Genomic DNA, 20,812 nt, shown 5'->3' on the forward strand with positions numbered 1-20,812 from the left:
AGAGCATGGACATCACTTTGAAGACCGAGGCCCGGCTGACCCAAGCCACGGTATTTTCAATCACCAGGAAGACCGAAGAACTGATGGGTCTGAATTACGGTGCTGATGACGAATATTCAAAGTACCACGGGCTGCCAAAGAACATACGAATCTGTCTGCCAGACCGCTCCTCAGAACCACGATGGAGAGACTTCATGCCGCAGACTTTGCTGGACATGTTGTCAGGAGGGACTCGTCCCTGCAGAAGGACATCACGTTGGTCAACTTGGAGGTGGGGGGGCCAACGAAAAAGAGATGGATTCGCATCGTGGCTTCAACAATGGATTCAAACCTAAGAATCGTTGTGAGGATGGCGCAGGCTTGGGCTGTTTCGTTCTCATCAAAAGAAAGGCTCAGGAGAAGCTTATGTGTCCATTTGGGGCGCCAGGCACAGCCTTCACACTCTTCCTACCGCCGGCGCCCATTTTCACAGCGAAGGCTGCCATCCCCACAGCACGCCGCTCCGGACCTGGGAGCTACTTCCGGTCCGGCCGTTGTTGCCAAGCAAATACGAGGTCACGCCAGGGATTCTGGGAGACCACGTCTCCGTTCCGGTCCTGGGTTTGTTAGCAAACAAGCGCACGTATCTCGCAATGTCCTCTGGGAGACTGAGTCTTCCTACGGCAAGGCTTAAGGGGATGGCGGGGACGCTGGACTTCAATTCCCACAATGCCCCGCGCGCCCCGCGCTTCCTGTCTGGGGAGCGTGCGCGGCCGCCATCTTGCGTTCGGAGTTGAGGCGGGTTGCCCGGCTTCTCCCGGGGTCGACGTCCAGTGCCCGCGCTCTGGTTTGCTAGAGTCGGATCTACGTGTTGAACCTCGAGTCGCAAAACGCTTCCTAGGAGAAGGTTAGGTTGTGAGGTCAAGGTCAATGCAAAGCTGTAGTGTAAGGTGAGTGGACTTCAGAGGGACACCCCTGTTAGTGAGGCGGGTAGTTGTATTGAGGTTGGGGGGCACTGCCCTATATCTCTTAAAGTCTCGGGTGTTCGTTGCCATCATCCCCAAACCCTCCGCCTCGGTTTCGATCCCAACACGTCGCGACCCTGTAGGATCGGGTGGAAACACTCTCAGAAGGCTGTGAACCTCTGCTGGTGCTGACCGCCAGCCCTTTCTTCCGCGCGCGGCCGGCGGCCTGAGCGCAGACCATCCATCAGCCTTTCTCTTGGCGCTACCGTTTAAACAGATGTCAGAGTGGCCCTTTGAATCCTAGAGACCCCAGAAGTGCCCGAAAAAGCGTGGACTTGGCAGGCAGAGGAAGGAGGGAGGTGGGCCCGGAAGGCACCACGGTCTCGCCCCTGCCATCCTCACAATTGTTGTGAGTTGTTGCGGCCTCTTTACCGTGTCAAGCCATCTCGTGGGTCAGCCTGAAACACCCAAATTTCAGGGTGTTTTTCTTTCCCCCTGAGCTATTGTTTCTTCAGACGTTTTTCCCTGAAACGTTTGAAATGCTGTTAGGTACGGCTGAGTCTGTTTTCAACGTCTTGACACTGGGGGTGGTGGCTTGATGTCATCAAGCCCCTTTTGACTTGATTTCAACTGCATGCGACAGGCTTAGGACGGCAGATCTCCTGGTCTCTTTCCTGTGGTGCTCCTGGGTGAGTTTGAACTCCCTATCGTGCAATTTGCATCAGGGCTTCTTCCTGTGCCTCCATCAAACAGATCCACTGCCGCTGAGCCCATTCTGACTCAGAGTGACCCTGTAGGACTGGGCAGCACTGCCTCTGTGGGTTTCCGATACGGGAAAGACTGTAACTTTTTACAGAAGTAGAAAGCCTCAGTTTCCTCCCTTGGAGGCGCTGGTGGTTTTGAACTGCGAGTTTTGAGATTAGCAGCCCATCCTGTGAGCGCCAGGGCTCCTGTGAGAAATCTTGGCTGGTAATCATGTGGCTTGTTTGCTCCTCAGATGCCTTATGGTGACACTGAAGCGCCGGCCATGGGTGTTGGAGGCAAAGGACTCAGCGGGCCTTGCTGCAAAAAACTGAAGTCAGCGGAAGGGCCCTGCGCTCCCTGCCGCTGCAGTGGCAGAGCTGACTTGCCCAGAGTCCAGGAGCCTGGAGCCACCCCTGCAGTCCCAGCCAGCGACCATCCTCAGGGAAAGAGGAGCAGCCCTGTAGGTGGGCCAGGCCCGGAGCCTCATGTGCCGCCTCATGCCCCCCTGGCCGGTGTCGGCCCCCAGACACCAGCCGACGATGGCATCTACAGCACAAGCAAGGCATTTATAGGCCCTCTTTACAAACCCCCCGAGAAGAAGAAGGCGGGTGACAGAAAGAAGGACACTGGGCGCCGTGGGAGGGGCCCAGGAGGACGGGGCGAGAAGCCCCTGTCGGCCACCCCCAAGCCCGAGTTAGACAGCGAGCTGTGCCAGTTTTACAGAGAAATCGAAGAGCTGGAGCAGGAGACGGATGACTTGGACGCCGGGTGTCAGGCTGCCGCCGCCCCCGTACACGAACAGTTGACCGCTGGCCAAGACCTGCGGCGCGGCTTCCTCCGAGCAGCTGAGGAAGAGGAGCAAGGCCAGTTCAGAGCAATGAGTGGCATCGGTCAGCAGCCTATGGGGCTCGAACCAGGCAGCTACCCTGACCACGGCCAGGCGGCCCCCAGGCCCCTCTGTAATGGGCCCATGGCATCCTTCCCACACCTTGGACGACCATTGCCTCCTTTCCTTGTGCCCCACGGCCCCCCGCCACCTCCTCTCCCCACCTTTAACTGTCACTTAAACTTCCGTCGGTTCCACCCTCTGCCCTACCCCCCACTTCCACACCCCGCACTGCACATGTTCCCGGCCCACGAGGGCTCCCCGCTGCGGGGAAATAGCTGTAGCGCTGGTCCCCCCAGCTGGGGGTGCCCTACTCTGGAGCGGCCCAGTGAGCACCCTGACTGTCTTGGTGGCCACAGAGGCACTCCTCCCTGTGGGGGTGTGCCCGGCCTCCCCGAGGGACTTGGGCGCAGCAGTCTCGGCGGAGCCACTGAGGGACACTGGATGGACCTGCCTCTGGATAGGTGGCCTGATGGGGACCTGCCTGTGGACAGGTGGCCCGGAGGGGACCTGCCTGTGGACGGGTGGCCTGGAAGGGACCTGCCTGTGGACGGGTGGCCTGGAGGAGACCTGCCTATGGACAGGTGGCCTGGAGGAGACCTGCCTATGGACAGGTGGCCCAGAGTGGATGTGCCTGTGGACAGCTGGATGCCTGGGGTAGATCTGCCTATGGACAGGTGTCCCAGAGCAGATGTGATTGGGGACAGGTGGCCCAGAGGGGATATGCCTGTGGACAGGTGGCTGCCTGGGGTTGACCTGCCTATGGACAGGTATGCCAGAGCAGATGTGACTGAGGACAGGTGGCCCCGAGGGGACCTGCCTGTGGACAGCTGGTCTGGAGCGGACGTGCACTTGCCCCCACCCCAGCAGACTCAGGAGGAAAAGCTTGAGAAATGGCAGAAGCTGCTTATCCTCCTGCGGGGCCTGCCTGGATCTGGGAAAACCACACTGTCCCGGTGAGTACCATGCAGCGTCACCCTGTGGCCTCACCCCGTCTCATCACGGGGACAGTGGCCACGCGCTTCTAGTTGAATAAAAGCTCACATCTATTCTTTTTCTCTCGCTCCTTGGATGGTGTAGACATTTGAAAAGACCTTTCTTTCCTTACGAGAAACGTCAAAAACCTAAAAGGGTTTTCTGGTGGTTGAGACCCTGGTGGTGCTGTGGTTACGTGTTGGGCTGCTCACTGCAAGGTCAGAAGTTCAAAACCCCCAGCTACTCCATGGGAGAAAGATGAGGCTGTCTACTCCCTGAAGGGAGTTACTGTCTTGGTTGCTGTGAGTCAGTGGATTCTGGTAGTGAGTTTTTGTTGTGGTTTTGTAGAAACGGCCTTGGCTGTTGGTCACAATATTTGCAGTGTGTCAGCCTTCTCCTGGTTGCCCCTGTTTATTCCGCTCCCCTCTGGGCCTTCTCACCTGCCTCTGGGGAACAGAACAGCTGTCGTCTGTCTGGTCGCAGTGTCCATTATCACTCGTGCAGAACTGTCATGGTGTAAGCCTGTCTGTTCATGGTCTAGAAGGGAACTGCAGAAATGGCTTTGATTCCAAGCGGAAGGGCTACCTTAGGACCAGTCTGAGGCTCTCTCCACTGTCGGGCCAGCTGGCCTGTCCTTTGTCAGGATTTGTATTTTGTTCTACTTTTTTCTCTCACATTCTCTCCTGGACTCTAAAAACAAATGCTTTCAGATAGAGGGAAGGAGACCGCCTTTGGCTTGACGTGTACAAAGGATTTTCAAAAGGCCATCAGGGTCCCTCAAAGCGTTGATGGAAAAATGCTGCTCCCTCCTCAGTCTCACTTTCCTGAGAGCCCTGTAGAAGGGCCCCTCACCCCCCAGCACACCCTGTCCAGTGATCAGTGATGAGGAAAAACTCCCCTTGGGGACTAGGCTGGCTTCCCCACCAGGGTCAGCTGGTGGAGGTTGGACGGCAGACGCTGGATGCCAGGATTCCACACTGCGACCCTGGGCATGTGGTGGCAAGTCTGCTGGGAGGAACATCACTGTCCCGGAAGTGCTGTGAGGCTCACATGAGATATAGCCCATGGGAAGGGGCGTCGGGGTGTGAAGCACTGGCCCATGTTCCCTGGGGGGATGATCAGGGGGAGCCCCTTTTGGGGTTTTGATCATGGAAGGCATATGAGGTGAGCCAAGTCGGAATTCCTGGAGGGCGCTGCTGATGCTTCATGGGACCCATTGGCCAAGGCCTGCTTGGGAGTGCATTTTCCGGCAGCTTGTGCGTGGTGCGCGTGGCTGCCTCAGAGAGCGCTGTCATTGGCAGCGCAGAGAAAGGGTGCACGGTCCCTGGACGTTACACACTGATGGCATAGAAGGAGCAGACAAGAAGCTGTTCTGATCTTCTCAGGTGAGGATTTTAAAAAGCCACAGAACCATTTTGCAAGTGTTGTGTTTCTTGGCAGATCCGCTGGGTAGCTTACCAAACTTGTAAGTAATCTGTGAAGTGTTTCTGAAAGTGGAGGCACGTTTGGTGTAGTCCCTGGAAGCCGGGCTCTTGGAACGACTTTAGCCTTTGATCTAGGGGTCTACACCCTCCTGATGTGGTGAAGGTTTTGTGGACATAGGATTGGATCCCCGTGGGGGTAACGGGCGTTCAGTCAGGAGGTTTGTCACAAATAAGGGCTGTCTTGTAGATGCCGGGGTGCAGTGTAAGAGTAACTCCAGAGGTTTCCAAGATTGTAAATCCCCATGGGAACAGATAGCCTCATCTTCCTCCTGAGGAGCAGCTGGTGGATTTGAACTGATCACCTTGAGGTTAGCAGCCTAACTTGTAATCCACTACACCACCAGGGCTGGAGAAGGAGCCTGCTACCTGGGGCCACGTGACTGATAGCAATGGGGAAACGCAAGAAGGAAAGGCTTTTGGTCACTAAGTTGACTTTGGGGAGCTTAAAGTCATACGGGGGGTGGTGGTGGGGGGAATGCTGCTCAAACCAGACCCACTGCTTGTAGAGTCCGTGCTGACTCAGCCCCCCCGGAGGACAGCCCCACACGAACCCATTCTGAAAGGCGCCTGTACATCATGTGCACAGTCTTTATCTGGGAATGTCTCCATTTTGACATAATGACGCTCAGAGAGTAGAACTGCCCATGGGTTTTTCTCCACTGCAGGCCGATCTCGGTACAGCTGGTGTGTTTGAGCTACCGATCTTTTGGGTTGGCGGCTGAGTGCTTAACCACTGAGCCAACAGGGCTCCTTGTTTGAGACTATGGGTTTTAACTTTGGTGTCATGGTTTACAATTTCCGGAGGATTTTCCTGAAATACAAAAACATCTTGTGTATTTTTTTCCCATTATGGAAGGGACAGAGACTAAAGAGGAAGCCTTGTTCAGGGTAAGTAACCTTGGGTGGCAAAGGCTGGTGAGAGATCAAACCTCCAAACCAGATCCACTGCTGATGGCTTGATGCCGATTTATAGCCACCCTAGGACAGTGGTTCTCAACCTTCATAATGCTGCGACCTGTTAATACAGTTCCTCGTGTCGTGGTGACCCCCCCCCCCGGCCATAAAATTATTTTTGTTGCTACTTCATAACTGAAATTTTGCTACTGGTCTGAATGGGGCAACCCATGTGAAAGGGTTGTTTGACTACCAAAGGGGTCGCAACCCACAGGTTGAGAGCTGCTGCTCCAGGACAAAGCAGAGCTGTCCCATGGAGGTTCCCACAGCTGTTCCTCTCTACAGGAGCAGAAAGCCTCATCTTTCTCCCACAGAGCATCTGGTGGGTTTGAACCGCCAACCTTGTGGTAAGCAGTCTATAGATAGCTTAAGGCATCATGCCACCAGGGTACCGAAGATGAGCCCACTGCCATTGAGTTGATTCTGACTTACAGTGAACTGTTTAGGGTTTGAGAGGCTTTCAATCATTATGGGCTCAGACAGTCTCATCTTCCTCTTGAGAAACCAAGCCTGTTACCTTCGTATCGGTTTCCACTCTTAGGGACCTAGACAGGGTTTCCTAGGTCATGAATCTGTATGGGAGCGCACAGCCTCATCTTTCTCTCTCGAGTGGCTGGTGGGTTCAAACGACAGACCCTGGTCTTTCCAGGCCAAGTGCTTCCCTGGCAGCGCCCCCAAGGAGGGGATAGTCGGTGCTAAGTGGGCTCCCCTCCTGCTGCCTCTGCTGTGTGTGGCAGACACAGGCTCCTCACTTCAGGGCAGCGCTCACTCACTGTGCCCTCCAGTTGGTGCTGACAGGGTAGAGCGACCTCTGGGGCTCTGGAGCTGTAGCTCTCTTTCTCCTCGAGGCCTTCTCTCTCTGTCTCTGTGGCACTCTCAGCTAGAAGCATTGGAGTGCTAACTACAAGGTTGGCAGTTCAAACTTACCAGCCTCTCCAAGGGAGGAAGATGAATGAGGCTTCTGCTCCCAGGAAGGTTGATTGCCTGGGAAATGGGTTCACATGGACGGCAGTGGCGTTGGGTCGTTTGAATGGGAGTCCTGCTGCTTCCTTAGGAGCCCTGGTAGTGCAGAGACTCTGGGTTCAGCTGCTGACTGCAGGGTCAGCACAGGGGCCCTTATATGGACGGGGTCGCCAGGAGTCGGACGGAGACAGCTCGGTAATGCCTAGTGGCCTGTCTGGTACATCCTCCCCACCCCTCCTAGTAGTAACAGTAGCAGCAGTTCATGGGGTACTGATGGAGAACCCTGGTGGCGCTGTGGGGAAAGCATCGGGCTGCAGACCCCGGGAAGACTGAGGCAGAAGGTTGTCTGCTCAGGCAGAGATGTGCAGACTCACTCTCAGGCGCAGTGCTTTGTGCCGCCCCACTAACCTTGGACAGCCATTTCCAGTTTTCGAACCGCACACCGGAGGGACCGGCAACTACCCTGGGCCACAGGCCCTGGAATTGACAGGATAAACCAGCACAGTCAGGGTGAGCTCTCACTGCCACGGTCTCTGTGATCTTCCCACCACAGGCCTCCGCACCCCCAGGCCGATTGCAGCTGTGGAGCTGTTGGCAGGGCAGGGGTGCTCCACAAGGCTCTCTGAGGCTGAAAAACCTGACAGAAATCCAACACCTAACTTCCTGAGCCACCAGGAAATGAAATAGAATGTGAGAAAGCAGCTCCCACCTCTAGTCACTTTGTCATGAGAGACTGAACCGCACTCTGCCATCCCCACCCCCAAAAGCTTTTTGTGTCTTCATCGCTGGAGTTGGTGAGCACCTGCCTTACCTGGCGGAGAGAACTTGCAGGTGTGATTAACTAGTGACTTCAACCCTGGCTTCTCCGGTGGGCCTGACAGGGTCCCAAGGGCCCTTGAAGAGGAGGCAGCAGGAGGTGACTGTGGAGACGGGATAGAAGGAAAGTCTGGGGTGGGGGGGTGGGGAGAAACGTGCTGGAGCTAGAGCACAGGCCCACAAAGCAAAGGAATGCCGAGAGAGCTGCAGGAAGGCTGGAGACCAGGCTCTGCCCTGGACTGCACCCCCAGCACTGTTGAGAATGAGTCCGGGTCAGCATCGGCCCCAGAGTGGAAGCAGCTACACTATACCAGCGGGACCGACAGAGAGAGAGGTGGAAGGGGATTTCCACTGGTCTTGTCCCTCCCCGCCCACTCGTGTTTCTGGAGCGTGGTGATGGAAGTTTGAAATCCCGAAGAAAGCCTAACCCATTAGCTGTCCACCAGGGATGTGTGCAGAGGGGTGGCTCTCAGTGCAGTGGTCTTGGGTGGGGTTGTGCACCTCACGCACAGACAGGCGGTCATGTTCCTTGTGTAACAGAACTCGAGCCATGTGCTCACGTGGCGTCCTGCACCCAGCCTGAGCTTGGGTGTGGGCTGGAACCACCGGCCGCACCGTTAGCACCCTAGCTTTTGGCCTGGTAGCTCCATCAGAGCGGGACGAGGTAACATAGGCCATAGATGTATCGAAAGTCTTTGGCATAGTGTAGGTTCTGGAAAAGGGCCATGGTATTGAAGGGGGAGGGGAGAGGTGGTTGCTGGGTTCACATCTGATTGAAGTTTTTTATACATATTTGACTTAAAATTTACTTTGACATTCTAAGACTCCATCTGAGTGCCCGAGTTAACCTAAGAGAACACAGGCAGAATTGGACTGTGAAGAACCTCGGTAATCTGCTTCCAAGCATTTGGGCTTTTAATACTTTGGTGTCTCAAGATTCATATCGTTGTGCTTTCTGTGTATAAGTACAAGTCCCCAAACAAAGCCTCCTGGAAACCAAGCTGGTTGGAGGTGATTGCTGTCTGAGAGGGTGAGGTGTCGCCGGGCCACGGCCATGTTCTGCACTTGTGAGTTCTGCCGCAGGGTTTCCAGGAGGGGCTCTTTCTGGAGGTGGCTGGTGTCTTCTCACTCCGTTGTCATTTCTCAGGAGCGTGCTGGCTGGACTTGTTCCCAGAGAAGGTTGTTTGTGGTGCTGGCAGTCCACGGTATTTTTCATAATCTTTGCTAACACCATAATGAAATGCAGCCATTCTTGTCCGGTCTTTCTAACCCCTGTCCAACTTTTATGTGCGTGCAGGGCGGTTACAGATACCACAGCTGGGGCCCGGTGCGTCCTGGTTCTCAAACTGACGCCTTGGCCTTCGACCTTTCAAAGAGATTGGCACAGGGCATCATGTCCTTTGATTTCTATGACCAGCAGTGGGAGGGCGCCAGGGGCGTCACCCAGCATGGAGAAAGCACGCGGACTCAAGGGGCCACGGGAGGGAAGCGCAGAGGACGGAAGAGGCGCCGACCCTGACTCGGGTGCAGAGTAGCTGCAGCAAGGGGGAGAGACAGAGTGATAGAGCAGAGGGAAAGGAAATACCAGCCACGTGGGAAAGATGGGGATCTGGTGCTGTTGAGAACGACGGTGTTGGATGAGAGCTCCAAGTTCAAGGAAAGACAGACTGCTGGAAGGAGAATGGGATCCCCATGCAGTCTTGGAAGCCTCTTTATCTGAGGAGGATCAGTCTCTCTACTTGAGAAGGTCAACTGTGTGGCATCTGTACAAGTTGTCAAAACCTTGGACGCGGGTCTGTTTTGGGAAACGGCAGGAACAGCCCAACCTGTAACCATACGTTTCCAACTGCAGCTCCTCTTGCTCTGGCACACAGCCCATGTCACCTAACTCACAAGGGCTCTCCGAAGTCATCTGAACTGCCATTTCCAAGTGTTTGATTTGATATGTTCACTACTATCTTGTCACTTCTGACTCAACCACCCTCCATCTTTCCAAAAAAGACCCCGTGGGTCTCTGAGGCTGCAGGTCTTTACGGGAGCAGACAGCCATCTTCCTGCCACAGAGCGACGGGCTAGTGGGCTTGAACTGCTGGCTCCGTGGTTGGCAGCCCAACCTGTAACCATACGCTTCCAGGGGCTTTAAAAAAATTTTTTTAATCGTTTTATTAGGGGCTCGTACAACTCTTACCACAATCCATCAATTGTGCAAAGCACATTTGTACATTCATTTCCCTCATCATTCTCAAAACATTTACTCTCTACCCAAGCCCCTGACATCAGTGCCTCCCTCCCCGCTCTCCTCTCGCCCATGAACCCTTGATAATTATTATTATTTTGTCATATCTTGCACTGTCCGACATGTCCCTTCACCCACTCCTGTCCAGGCGGCTTTATGTGACAGTGTTATTTTCATGGCAATATAGACATGCTTTTGTTACCAGGAGAAGAGGTGACCAAGTTCGTCATGTCCGTAGTTGAAATCCTTCCTGCTGTTTTTGTTAGCAGGAAGTAAATGTTCTTTTTCCCTTTAAATGCGTTGTTTTGTTGAGACGCATATACTGACGCGTACGCCAATCACACTTTCCGCACGTGCCACGCACCATCACTGGTCCAGTCTTCAGAAGTAGCGCCTCGCCCTCCCTATAGGGGCTGTGCCTTGCCACAGACATGCGCTCCCTGCCCCCGCAGACCAGGTGCTCTGGTCAGTTCTTAGTAACAGACCTTTGGATTTGCTAGTTAAGCTATCCCTTGGTTTCAAGATGCTGTCTGTCATGGGATATTTGGGGTTTGATCTCGGCACAATAGTTTCGGTTTGTCCATCCTCCATGAGAATGTGAAATTCTGTTCATCCCCCTTTTGATCAGGACCTTTCATAGAGCTTTGATCTCAACGTGACGTGCAGTCAGTCATGGGAGGCAGGCACCGTCCCGGTCTCCCGGCCAAGGGGGCCACACACGCATTCCCTCTCCTCCTGCCTCTCCTTTCTGGCTCCAGGTGAGCAGAGACCGGTCTCTAAGCCTTCATAGCTGATAGCACAGGTTGAAGACCCCATCACGCAACCTTTGCCCGGTGTGCAGCTTCTTGACAGCAGCTGCAGTGCTCGCCCTGGCAACTGCCCTGAATGTAGCCAGCGAGGGTTTCCCGTCTCCGAGAACCTCCCTTTCCCTGCCCACCTGTCCCTGGCAGATATAACTGATGTTGCTCGCTACACATTTGCTATCTCTTTTGGGGTCTGTCTGCGCAATACCTGTCTGTCATGTAGTGTCTGGCCGGTTCCAGTCAGCATAATGTCGTCTTATGCAGCCTGTGGCTGAGAGGTGCCTGCTCTGTTGCATGTCCACATCTGATTATGCTGATCCCGCCACCCTGCGCAGGAGTGCTTGCACACAAGTCTGAGTGTGTTTCACGCCTTCGGGTCCACGCAGGAGTGGGATTGAGGGGCCACTCGTGACCGCTATACCGCTTTCCCACCAGCAGTGGGCATGGGCTCACGTTTGCCACGCCCTTGCCCACAGTTGTTACTTTGTTATGAATTTTAATCATCTTGGGGGGGTGGAGGGGGGAGAGGGCATCTCATTGTGGTTGGGATTTGCATGCCTCATGGGAGCCCTGGTGGGGTTATGGTTGTGAGTTTGACCACCGACTTCAAGGTCAGCAGTTTGAAACCACCAGCTAGCTGCTCCTTGGAAGAAAGAAGGGGCTTTCTACTCCCCATCTTTTTGTTTCCAAGAGAGTCGCAGTCTTGGAAACCCACAGGGCGGTTCTTCTCTGTCCTGTACGGTCGCTGTGGGCCGGAGTCGACCTGTTGGACGGGAGTTTGAGAGTAGCTCGTGGTGCTGAGCGCCCCTTCATGTGCTTGGTGGCCTTTGAGCGTCCTCTTTGGTGGGATGCCACTTCAGGTCCTGTTCATTTTACCATCAGATTGTTTGTTGCTGTTGAAGTTTTCTGTCTGTTTTGGTTCTTAGATATTTGTCAAGATGCATGGTTTCCCAAGGTACTCTCCTAGACAGCAGCTGTATGTGTGGTTTTACTTCAGGCCAGTTCTCCCTAACAGTTCGTAGGTCCTGTGTCAGGACTGTAGCCCCCACAAGGAAACACCGTGCGTTCCCCTTCTCCGTGAGCTTCCCTTTCCACGCCTTCCCTCCTCGCCCTTCCGCACTTTGTCCCAGGGCCCCTGTTGCCCTTTTCTCCCCAGATGGTCCCTGATAGACCCGTCTTTCACAGCTGGTTGTTACCCACTTCCAGACCTAACGGTGATGACAGGTTGTGGTCTGGGGGGCCTGCTGCTTTCCATCTGACCGGGAAGCTTGGTCTCATTCAGGATTTTGAGTTTTGTCCCACATTTTCCTCCCCCTCTACCACAGTCTTCGATTGTGATTCCTTTCAGGTTAGTTCGCAGTGGTAGCCAGGTGCCATCTGGCTTTTTTTTTTTGAAAGAGAGAAGCTTCTCATCTTCCTGCGTTCTCACGAGTTTATTTTGCCTTTTGGTTGTTTATGTTGTTACATTGTTGTTAGGTACTATTGAGTCAGGTTCTGACTCTTAGCGCCCATTTGTGCCACAGAGAGAGACACTGCCGAGTGCCGCGCTGTGCTCACAGCGGTTAGGTGTGAGCCCGTTTCCGTAGTCACTGGGGCAGTCCGTCTTACCTGTAGCTCCAGCTTTTTCTTTATTCTAAGACTAGGGGTCCTTGAACTACGGTCCACGGGTCACATGCGGCCCGCCGAGGACATTTATCTGGCCCGCCAGGTGTTTTTTCCCCTTTTGTTTTTTTTTACTTCAAAATAAGATGTGCAGTGTGCATAGGAATTTGTTCATAGTTTGTTTTTTTTTTAAACTATAGTCTGGCCCTCCAATGGGTCTGAGGGACAGTGAACTAGTCCCCAGTTAAAAGTTTGAGGACCCCTGCTCTAAGAATTTGATGATTTACTCTGCATGGTCAGGTCCTCCCTGCGTTTTACACTTTGTCCTGTATATCGTGTAGGGTATGAATCCAGTTTCATTTTTTCTGCAGAATTCCCCAGCAGTAATAATGGGAAGCTTCTTTCCCCTTCAGATGGACTCAGAACACCTTTGTCCAGAACCGCTTGACGGACTCTCACTTCTGCTCCACTGGGCTGGGCTGGCCATTCTTTAGCTAGGTGCTGTGCTGTACAGCCCAAAGCCCAGGCTCATAGCGACCCTGTGGGACAGAGTCGAACCATCCCATAGGACATGGTTCTCAACCTTCCTAATGCCGCAACCCTTTAATACAGTTCCTTATGCGGTGCTGACCCTCCCCCCCCATAAAATTATTTCCGGTGCTACTTCATAACTGTAATTTTGTTACTGTTAAGAATCAGGCGACTGCTGTGAAAGGGTAGTTCGACACTCCCCCCCCCCCCGGGGGTCAAGACCCATAGGTTGAGAACCACTGCCATAGGGTTTCTGTAGATCTTTATTGTGTTTTTAAAAGTTGTTTGTTGACTGTTTTCGAATCTCCATTTTGATGGCGTGAGAGGCTGTAAACCTTTATGGAAGTAGACTGTTTTCCTCTCGGAGAGGGTTTGAACCACTTGTGTGTGTGTGTGTTAAAATCAAGGACGTATGTGCCTTCCTCTTCCTCCTCCTCCTCCTTGTCAGTATTGGCTTAGCTGGTTCGGATCACAAAATGGAGGATTGCTTTTCTGTGTCTGTAAAGAGGCTGCTGGAGTTTGATCCGGCTCCCATCGGCTCTGTGGAGCGCTCTGGGTAGCCCTGGCTCCTTGACCACAGTAAGTCTGTCAGCTCAGGCGCAGGAAGGCACATGCTGATGTGCTTCAGTCTCTAGTTTCTTCCAGCAGTGCCTTAGCATCTCTGTTGCTTCAGGCCTCCAGACCCTGCACCGATTCAGTCCCAGGCATTTTATTCTCTCAGTGGATATTGAAAGTGGATTTGTCTCCCTGATGTCCTTTCAGATTCCTCATTCTACAGAAGTTCAAGTGGTTTCTGCTTGTTGACAATTTACCCTACAACTTTGCTAAATTCCTCCACTAGGTCTTGAAGTGGTTTTCTTGCGGACTCTGGGATGTTCTACAGAGAGGAGCATACCATCCCTGAATCGAGGTGATTTTGCCCGTTTGTTGGTGGTAGGTAGCACTGACCCTGTGTACCACAGAAAGAAGCACTAGCTGGTCCTGCCCCATCCTCACAGGGTGTCAGTGCTCGGGCCTGTGGCAGCCACTGATTCAATCCATTTTATTGAGGGCTTCCGTTTCGTCGCTGCCTCTCGTGACAACATGTCTCATGTAGGAAGGCAAAGTCTGCTATCCTTGTTCTAAGGAGCACTCTCTCTTGCCTTCTTTCTTCTACGACAGGTTGGCCTGTCCTTTTTATCCGTCCATGGCACTTCCAATATCCTCCAGACCAGAGATCAAATGTATCCTTTCTCAGTCTGTCCTCCTTAGCCACCTGTGTCCAACTTTCACATGCATACGAGGCAGGGGAGATCGCCATGGCTTGGGTCAGGTGCACCTTAGTCCTCAAGGTAACAGCCTTGCTCTTCAATACTCTAAAGAAACCTTGTGCAGCAGATTCACCAAAAATCAAAAGATCTCTTGACTGCTGCTTTCATGAACATTGATATTGATTGTGGATCCAAGAAAGACAACTTCAACCTTTCTCCACTGATTGTGGTGTTGCCTATTAGTCCCCTGGTGAGGATTTTGGTCTTCTTGACATTGAGTCATCATCCACAGTGAAAGCTGCAGTCCTTGACCTTCATCAGCAAGCACTTCACGCCCTCCTTACTTTCAGCAAGCAAGTGTGTGTGTCATCTGCACCTTGCAGGTTCCTGCAACCCTACGTCTCACTCATCTTTATATAATTCAGCGTCTGTGATGATTTGCTCAGCATCTTGATTCTGAATTAGCACAATGAAGTGTTCTGGAACTCCCATTCTTCTCAAGGTTGCCCACAGTTTATTATGTTCCACGGAATCAAATGCCTTTGCAGAGTCAGTAAAACACAGTAAACATCTTTCAGGTGTTCACTGCTTAGAGCCAAGGTCCATCAGACACCAGCAGTGATCATCCTTGTCCCGCGTGCTCTGCATGCGGCCTGAGCCTCTGGGTACCCTCTGTTTATTCCTTGTTGTCTTGCTGCTCGGGCTGAGACCCCTGATCCCGTAGAGAGGGTAGTACAGACACTCCCCTGCTCGGCTGCTGACTGAAAGGTTACAGGGTCAAGTCCACCACGGGAGAAAGGCCTGAGAAACCAGCCTTGAAACCCCATGGAGTTTAGGGGTCGTCTGCCTTAAGTTGGGGTCAACCCCCCGGGAACTGGCTAATGCGATATTCTTGAACCATCCCGGGGGGACCTCTCTTACCTTCTGCACCTCCCCCCCACCCCCACCCAGATAGAGAATAATACTCAGATAGTTGATGGTTAAGAGAGGAAAGAAATGAAGTGTGTATAATTCCCCCATCCCCCTTTTAAAAATCATGTTTTTACTGCCTTTCTCCCTTACGTCACACCCTACCCCTAATCTCTGCCTACTTGGATGGACCTCTCTGTCCTGGGAAACAAGGTGGGGTCCTGCCAAGGAGTCCTGGGGGCATAGTGGTCCACTGCTAACCAGAAGATTGCAGGTTCAAACTCACCCAGCATCCCTGGGGGTGGGAGCAGGGGGCAGGTAGAAAGGCCTTGGGATCCATTTCCATAAAGATTGCCGCTTTTACTCAGACAAGTTGTGCTGTGTGTTTCTGAGTGTGCTGGCGTGCTTGTTCCTGACAGACCTTGCGGGGAAGGCACAGTGGCCAGTGCACTCTCTTTGGTAAGAGTGTGGACTGGAAGCCTGTGGACCTTCCGCTCTGTCAGGAGGGGCTGCTGTGGCCGGAAGGGACTCCACGGCCATGGGGTTGCCTCATCAGGACAGAGTGAGTCTTGTCTCTGACCATGACATTTATTTAGCAGTTACTGGTTTTCGCTTTAAAAGTAGATCTAGAACAGCACCGGTTCCCAATTCAGTGTTTCATTTAGTAATGTGACCGCTTCACGGTTTGAAGTGTGGTTCTCCTGTGGGGGGTCATCGTGTGGTTCACGACCTGCCCCCTGGAGGGACCCATGTCCACAGAGCGGCCTGGGGTCGGGTGAGTGGCTGGCTGAGGGCTCTGTGTTCAGGAACCCTGGTGGCGCAGCGGGTTGCTCACCATAAAGGCCAGTAGTTCCAGCCCCCCAACTGCCATGGGAGGGGCTTCCACTCTGTCCTGTGGGGTCACAGACTTGAGTGGAGTTAACATGCAGGCAGTGGTTGATGGGGCCGTGTTAAATGCAGGGAATTTCAGACAGCAGTGCACACTCAGTGAAGCTCACACCTGGCTAAGGAGCGGGCATACTTGGGGATTGGTGAGGAGTGTCTAGGGGCTGGATTTCGGCGTGATGACATGATATCTGGAATCAGAGCGCTGTCCGAGGGCTGGGCCTCAGCCCCGTTCTGTACATGAGAGAGCCAGCAACTGCCCCCCCAGCGGCCTTGTCTGCAGGGCCTGTGTAACCCATGCCTGTGTGGTCCCTCTGTTGACAGGAGTCTGCTTGGTGAGAGCCCTGAGGGCATCGTGTTCAGCACTGACGACTACTTCCGCTGCCAGGACGGGTACAGGTACAATGTGAATCAGCTTGGCGATGCCCACGACTGGAACCAGAGCCGAGGTGCGTTTGGGTGAGGTCTCGGGAGCGGAGTGGGCTGGGAGGGCCCCGCGGGGCAGCGGAAGCGCTTGCACAAGTTCCTGACCAGCTTTGAGACCCTATTTCTTCATCGCTCTGGAAATCCCGTGCCCCGGTGTGCAGAGTTCGCTGGTGGGGAGAGGAGGCTCTGTTACTTACTGTTTGTTAGACACTTCTTTCCATGGCTCTTGATTCAGGGAGCCCCACCTGCAGTGTGGATGCTGTCCCTTAGTTCCCGTGGGGAGGGGGGACCTATGTCTTGGTATCACCTCAGGGGATGGGGCCATCAGGGCCTGACCTGTAGAAGCTGCAGGCCATCTTTAATAAAGACTGCTCACCCCTTAAGCTCACGGGTCTGCGTTCATCTCCTATCTATCTGTGTGTCTGTCTCTGCTTCCGAAACCGACTTGTGTTTCAGCCAAAGAAGCGATCTCGCAGGGCCGGTCTCCGATTATAATAGACAACACGAACACGCAGGCCTGGGAGATGAGGCCCTACGTAGAGATGGTGCGTTTGCCCTGGGGAGGGGGCACATGGTCTTTCTGTTTGTATGTTTTAATTTGATTTTTGACGGCTTTGCTTTGGGAACAGAAAAGCTTGTTAAGTCTTTCCTGGACCTGAGGAGAGACCGGGGAGGGCCCCGGGGGGGCTTGAGCCTGCGTATTTATTATCGATCATGTAATCTGTCCTTGGCCCAGCATCTGCTGTGCCTGAAATGCAGTCTGCCTGCCACCCTTTCTTGCTATAAGACATGTTTCTGGGTTTGTGTTTTTTCTTCTTCCGTGTAGGCCATAGGACAAGGATACAGAGTAGAGTTTCACGAACCCGAAACTTGGTGGAAATTTGACCCTGAAGAATTAGAAAAGTAAGGCACCCACTTTTTCATTGACCTCTCCTCTCTCCTCCCCCTGCCCCGCCCAGCCGAGTCTCCAGGCCGGCTTTGTTTGTCCCTGTTGTCTCTGCCGGAGTGAGTCCGGTGCTGTGTCCCTCCCAGGGATCCTTGGTGACACAGAGGGTCACCACAGTCGGCATCCATCGCCCCTACGTGATAAATGGTTTCCCGAATGCCACCCGGGACCCAGAGACCTTGGAGGACTAGTGAGACCATTCCCCACAGTTCTCCTCCTCCGGGCCCCACGTTTCCCTGGAGTGCCTGGGCCTTTTCCTCTTTCCCAGCTTGGCTGCCGAAAGGTCCTTGGATTCCCTGTGTTTGGGAATGTTGATTCTTTCGGATTCTGTGAAAATAGGGAGAAAGACTTAGCATCAAGAATTAGAATCTCGGTTTAAAGTGAAAAAAAAAAAAGAGTTAGAATCTCGGAAACCCACAGAGGTAGTTCTGCCCTGTCTGCGGGGTCGCTGTGAGCCAGCAAGGACTTGGCGGCAGTGAGTTTGATTCTCATTGGTTTTGTGAGGGCAAGTGTACAAATGGGCACCAGCCTGTCAGGCAGCAGCTCATAATCAGATCTCTCCAACCTCTCCACCCTCCGCAGCAAGCCCTGCCAGCACAGTCTGAGGTAGATCAGAAAGGTCCCCTGTGGCCTCAAGCACTGGGACCCAAAGCGGGGATACCGCCCCCTGAGACCTACACTTTATCCAGGAGCCTTGTTGGCGTGGTGCTGACCTGCTGGGCTGCTAACCACAAGGTCAGCAGTTAGAATCACCAGCCGCTCGCAGGAGAAGGCTGGGCTTTGTGTTCTCAAAGGGAAACTCACCAGGCAGTTCTACTCCGACCTGTCCTGTGTCTGTGAGTGGGCACTGACCAGGTGACAGTGAGTTTGAGTGCGTGACACCATTCTGCATGAGGGGCTTGGTGCACACGTTTAAATTGTTGCCGGGGGGGGGGGGTGTAACTGAGTCATTTTTCCCCTGAAGAGGCCACCTAAGTTTGGGAGGCTGTGGCTTGGTCTTCCTCAGGCCAGCTGGTACTGCCCAGTGAGCCCATCTAGTCAGCCGGCAGATGCCGGCTTGCATGGCTGCCACACAGCAAAGTTCTGAGTGAGAGTCCACGCGAGGTCAGGAGACGCCATCCACTGTGGAGACCGGCCCGGCCACGCGTTTGCCTGGCGGCTGTGGTTGGTGCCACATCCTGCTGTGTGCACCCTCAGGTCACTTCAGCTTCTGTTTTCTCTTTTCCCCGCCCCCTTGCAGACACAATGACCTAATAGAGTGATAGTTTTGCAAAATAAAGCATTTTGTAGACTTTTTCTGAATAATAGTATGCATTGCATGATGATCAGTAAATGTAGCACTGCAGTGTCAGATGTTTTATTACGGCCAGGGCAAGCCGCTGCATACTGTGAGGAAAAACACAACGTGAAGATAGTTGTCTGAGGGCCAAGGTCCCCGGGTGTTGACCTGAAGGATTGGACCCACCAAGGACTATCGGGCAGGCAACGGCCTTAACAGCTCCACGCAATAGCCCGTGCCCGTGAGCCCGCCTCACCTTACAGCACCCCCTACCCCTCACTTCTCCCTTTCCCACCCAGAGTTTCCTTTCTCCGCTCAGAAGCAGCAGCTTGGTGGTCCCTCCCAGAGGAAGGCTGCTAACCCTGAGGTGGGCAGCGGAACCCACCCTCTGCTCCCGAAGCACCCCACCCCCACAGCTCTGCTCCCCCACAGCAGTCACTGCCCCTGCCGCTCCCTGCTGTGATTCCCGGGTTGATTGTCATCTTTTCTTCGAACATGATCCCCTTGGAGTCCCTCTCATGCCAAGGTGTTTGTGACCCTGGTCCTGGAGTTGTGTGTTTCTGTGATTATTGGTTTTTGGAGGTCCCTAGAAGTCATTCTGGTCTTCTAGCATCCTCAAGCCAGGGCCTCTTAATCTTTAATGTGATTTAAAACCAGAGGGGCAGGGGCCTCAGGGAATAGTTCCGGGTCACAGTTAAGAAATTACTGAGAACGGACAACAGAAAAGTGCGTGAAGGGAGACGTCAGACAGTGTAAGATATGACAAAATAATAATTTATAAATTATCACGGGTTCATGAGGGAGGGGGGCGTGGGGTAGGAGGGGGAAAAATAAGGAGCTGATGCCAAGTAGAGAGCAAATGTTTTGAGAATGATGAGGGCAACAAATGTGCTTGACACAATGGATGGATGTATGGATTGTGATGAGTTGTATGAACCTCCAGTAAAATGGTTAAAAAAAGAAATTACTGAGATACAGAGAGCCAATAAGGAATTATTGAATGTCGAGGGCTTGGTGGTCAGAATATGAGGGGGCTTCAGAAAGTTCTACTCCACTACCCCCAGACCCCGCTCTGGCCCTCTCGAAGTCCTTCCATGTGGTTGATCGCTGTCTTTGACCCCTGTGTGGTGAGATGCTGTGTCTGTGGCCCCTCTGTGTGGTGGAGCACTGTGTCTGGCCCTGTGTGTGGCCGATCACTGTGGCCCCTGCATGTGGTGGGGTGCTGTGTCTGTGGCCCCTGGGTGTGGTTGATCACAGTAGCCCCGGGTGTGGTGGGGTGCTGTGTCTGGCCCCTTTGTGTGGTCGATCACTGTGGCCCCTGCGTGTGGCGGGGCGCTGTGTCTGTGGCTCCAGCGTGTGGCGCGGCGCTGTGTCTGGCCCCTGCGTGTGGTGGGGCGCTGTGTCTGTGGCCCCTGGGTGTGGCGGGGCGCTGTGTCTTGCCAGAGGGGAAGCTGACTGCCTCTGCTGTCTCGGCAGGAGGAATAAGCATGGTGTGTCTCGGAAGAAGATTGCCCAGATGCTGGAGCGCTACGAGTTCGACGTGTCGCCTGCCCTCGTGATGAACGCCGTGGAGCCCTCACAGAAAAGCTCGCTGCTGAGGCCGCCTCCTCCCGAGTGGAGACCGAGGTGGGGGGGCCCTCTAGGCTCACACAGCCAAACCGATGTCCCCAGGGATTATTGAGCGGGCTCTGCCCACTTGACGCACAGGCCGCCTGTCCTTAAAGACAGGCAGGCAGACAGACAGACAGACTTAGTGAGCCTGGCCTGAAGCCTAACTAGCCGCAACTAAAAAGGACCACATCGCATCACAGAGGATGTGCCCAGCAAGTTGTTTACATTTTAAACTGTAAATAAAAATGATATCAACTGCATTTTAAATGGCTTTACAATCTTTTGTGGGCAGCACCCTTGGTTATTTTGAAGGCAGTAGACAAGTGGGTGTGAATTTCCAGCTTGTCCTCGCTGTTGCGGCGGTGCTGTGCAGCCGAGCGTGCTCGCTCTGTGTAGTTCCTACCTGAGTCTGGACCTCTTGGAAAGCTTCGGTGTTTCTCCGACTACTTTAATGGACGGACGGTTGGCTCGTAGTAGGTGACCGTAGGGGCCCGGAGTTCTCGCTGGACAGAGAAAAGGATGCTCGGCGATTTGGTGTGTGTGTGTGACAAGACTATCTGAGGGTGTC

The 20,812-nt window shown here is 53.7% G+C and overlaps 1 protein-coding gene across 6 annotated transcripts in view; it reads left to right on the forward strand.

The window, feature by feature from the left end:
- The first annotated feature begins 765 nt into the window (after positions 1-765).
- Positions 766-20,812, forward strand: part of N4BP2L2 (NEDD4 binding protein 2 like 2) — a 51,244-nt gene continuing 31,197 nt past the window's right edge. The window contains exons 1-6 of one of the 6 annotated variants that reach the window (XM_075562759.1): positions 766-929; positions 1,942-3,530; positions 16,307-16,431; positions 16,865-16,953; positions 17,235-17,311; positions 20,110-20,259. In XM_075562759.1, coding sequence (XP_075418874.1) covers positions 1,942-3,530; positions 16,307-16,431; positions 16,865-16,953; positions 17,235-17,311; positions 20,110-20,259 — 2,030 coding nt within the window. In that variant the 5' untranslated portion in view covers positions 766-929. Of the gene's footprint in view, positions 930-1,941; positions 3,531-16,306; positions 16,432-16,864; positions 16,954-17,234; positions 17,312-20,109; positions 20,492-20,812 lie in introns of those variants that run through there. The other 5 variants (XM_075562761.1, XM_075562760.1, XM_075562765.1 and 2 more) reach the window with 5 other exon arrangements.

Source organism: Tenrec ecaudatus, chromosome 11 (assembly GCF_050624435.1).
Source record: "Tenrec ecaudatus isolate mTenEca1 chromosome 11, mTenEca1.hap1, whole genome shotgun sequence".
NCBI classification, from domain to species: domain Eukaryota; kingdom Metazoa; phylum Chordata; class Mammalia; order Afrosoricida; family Tenrecidae; genus Tenrec; species Tenrec ecaudatus.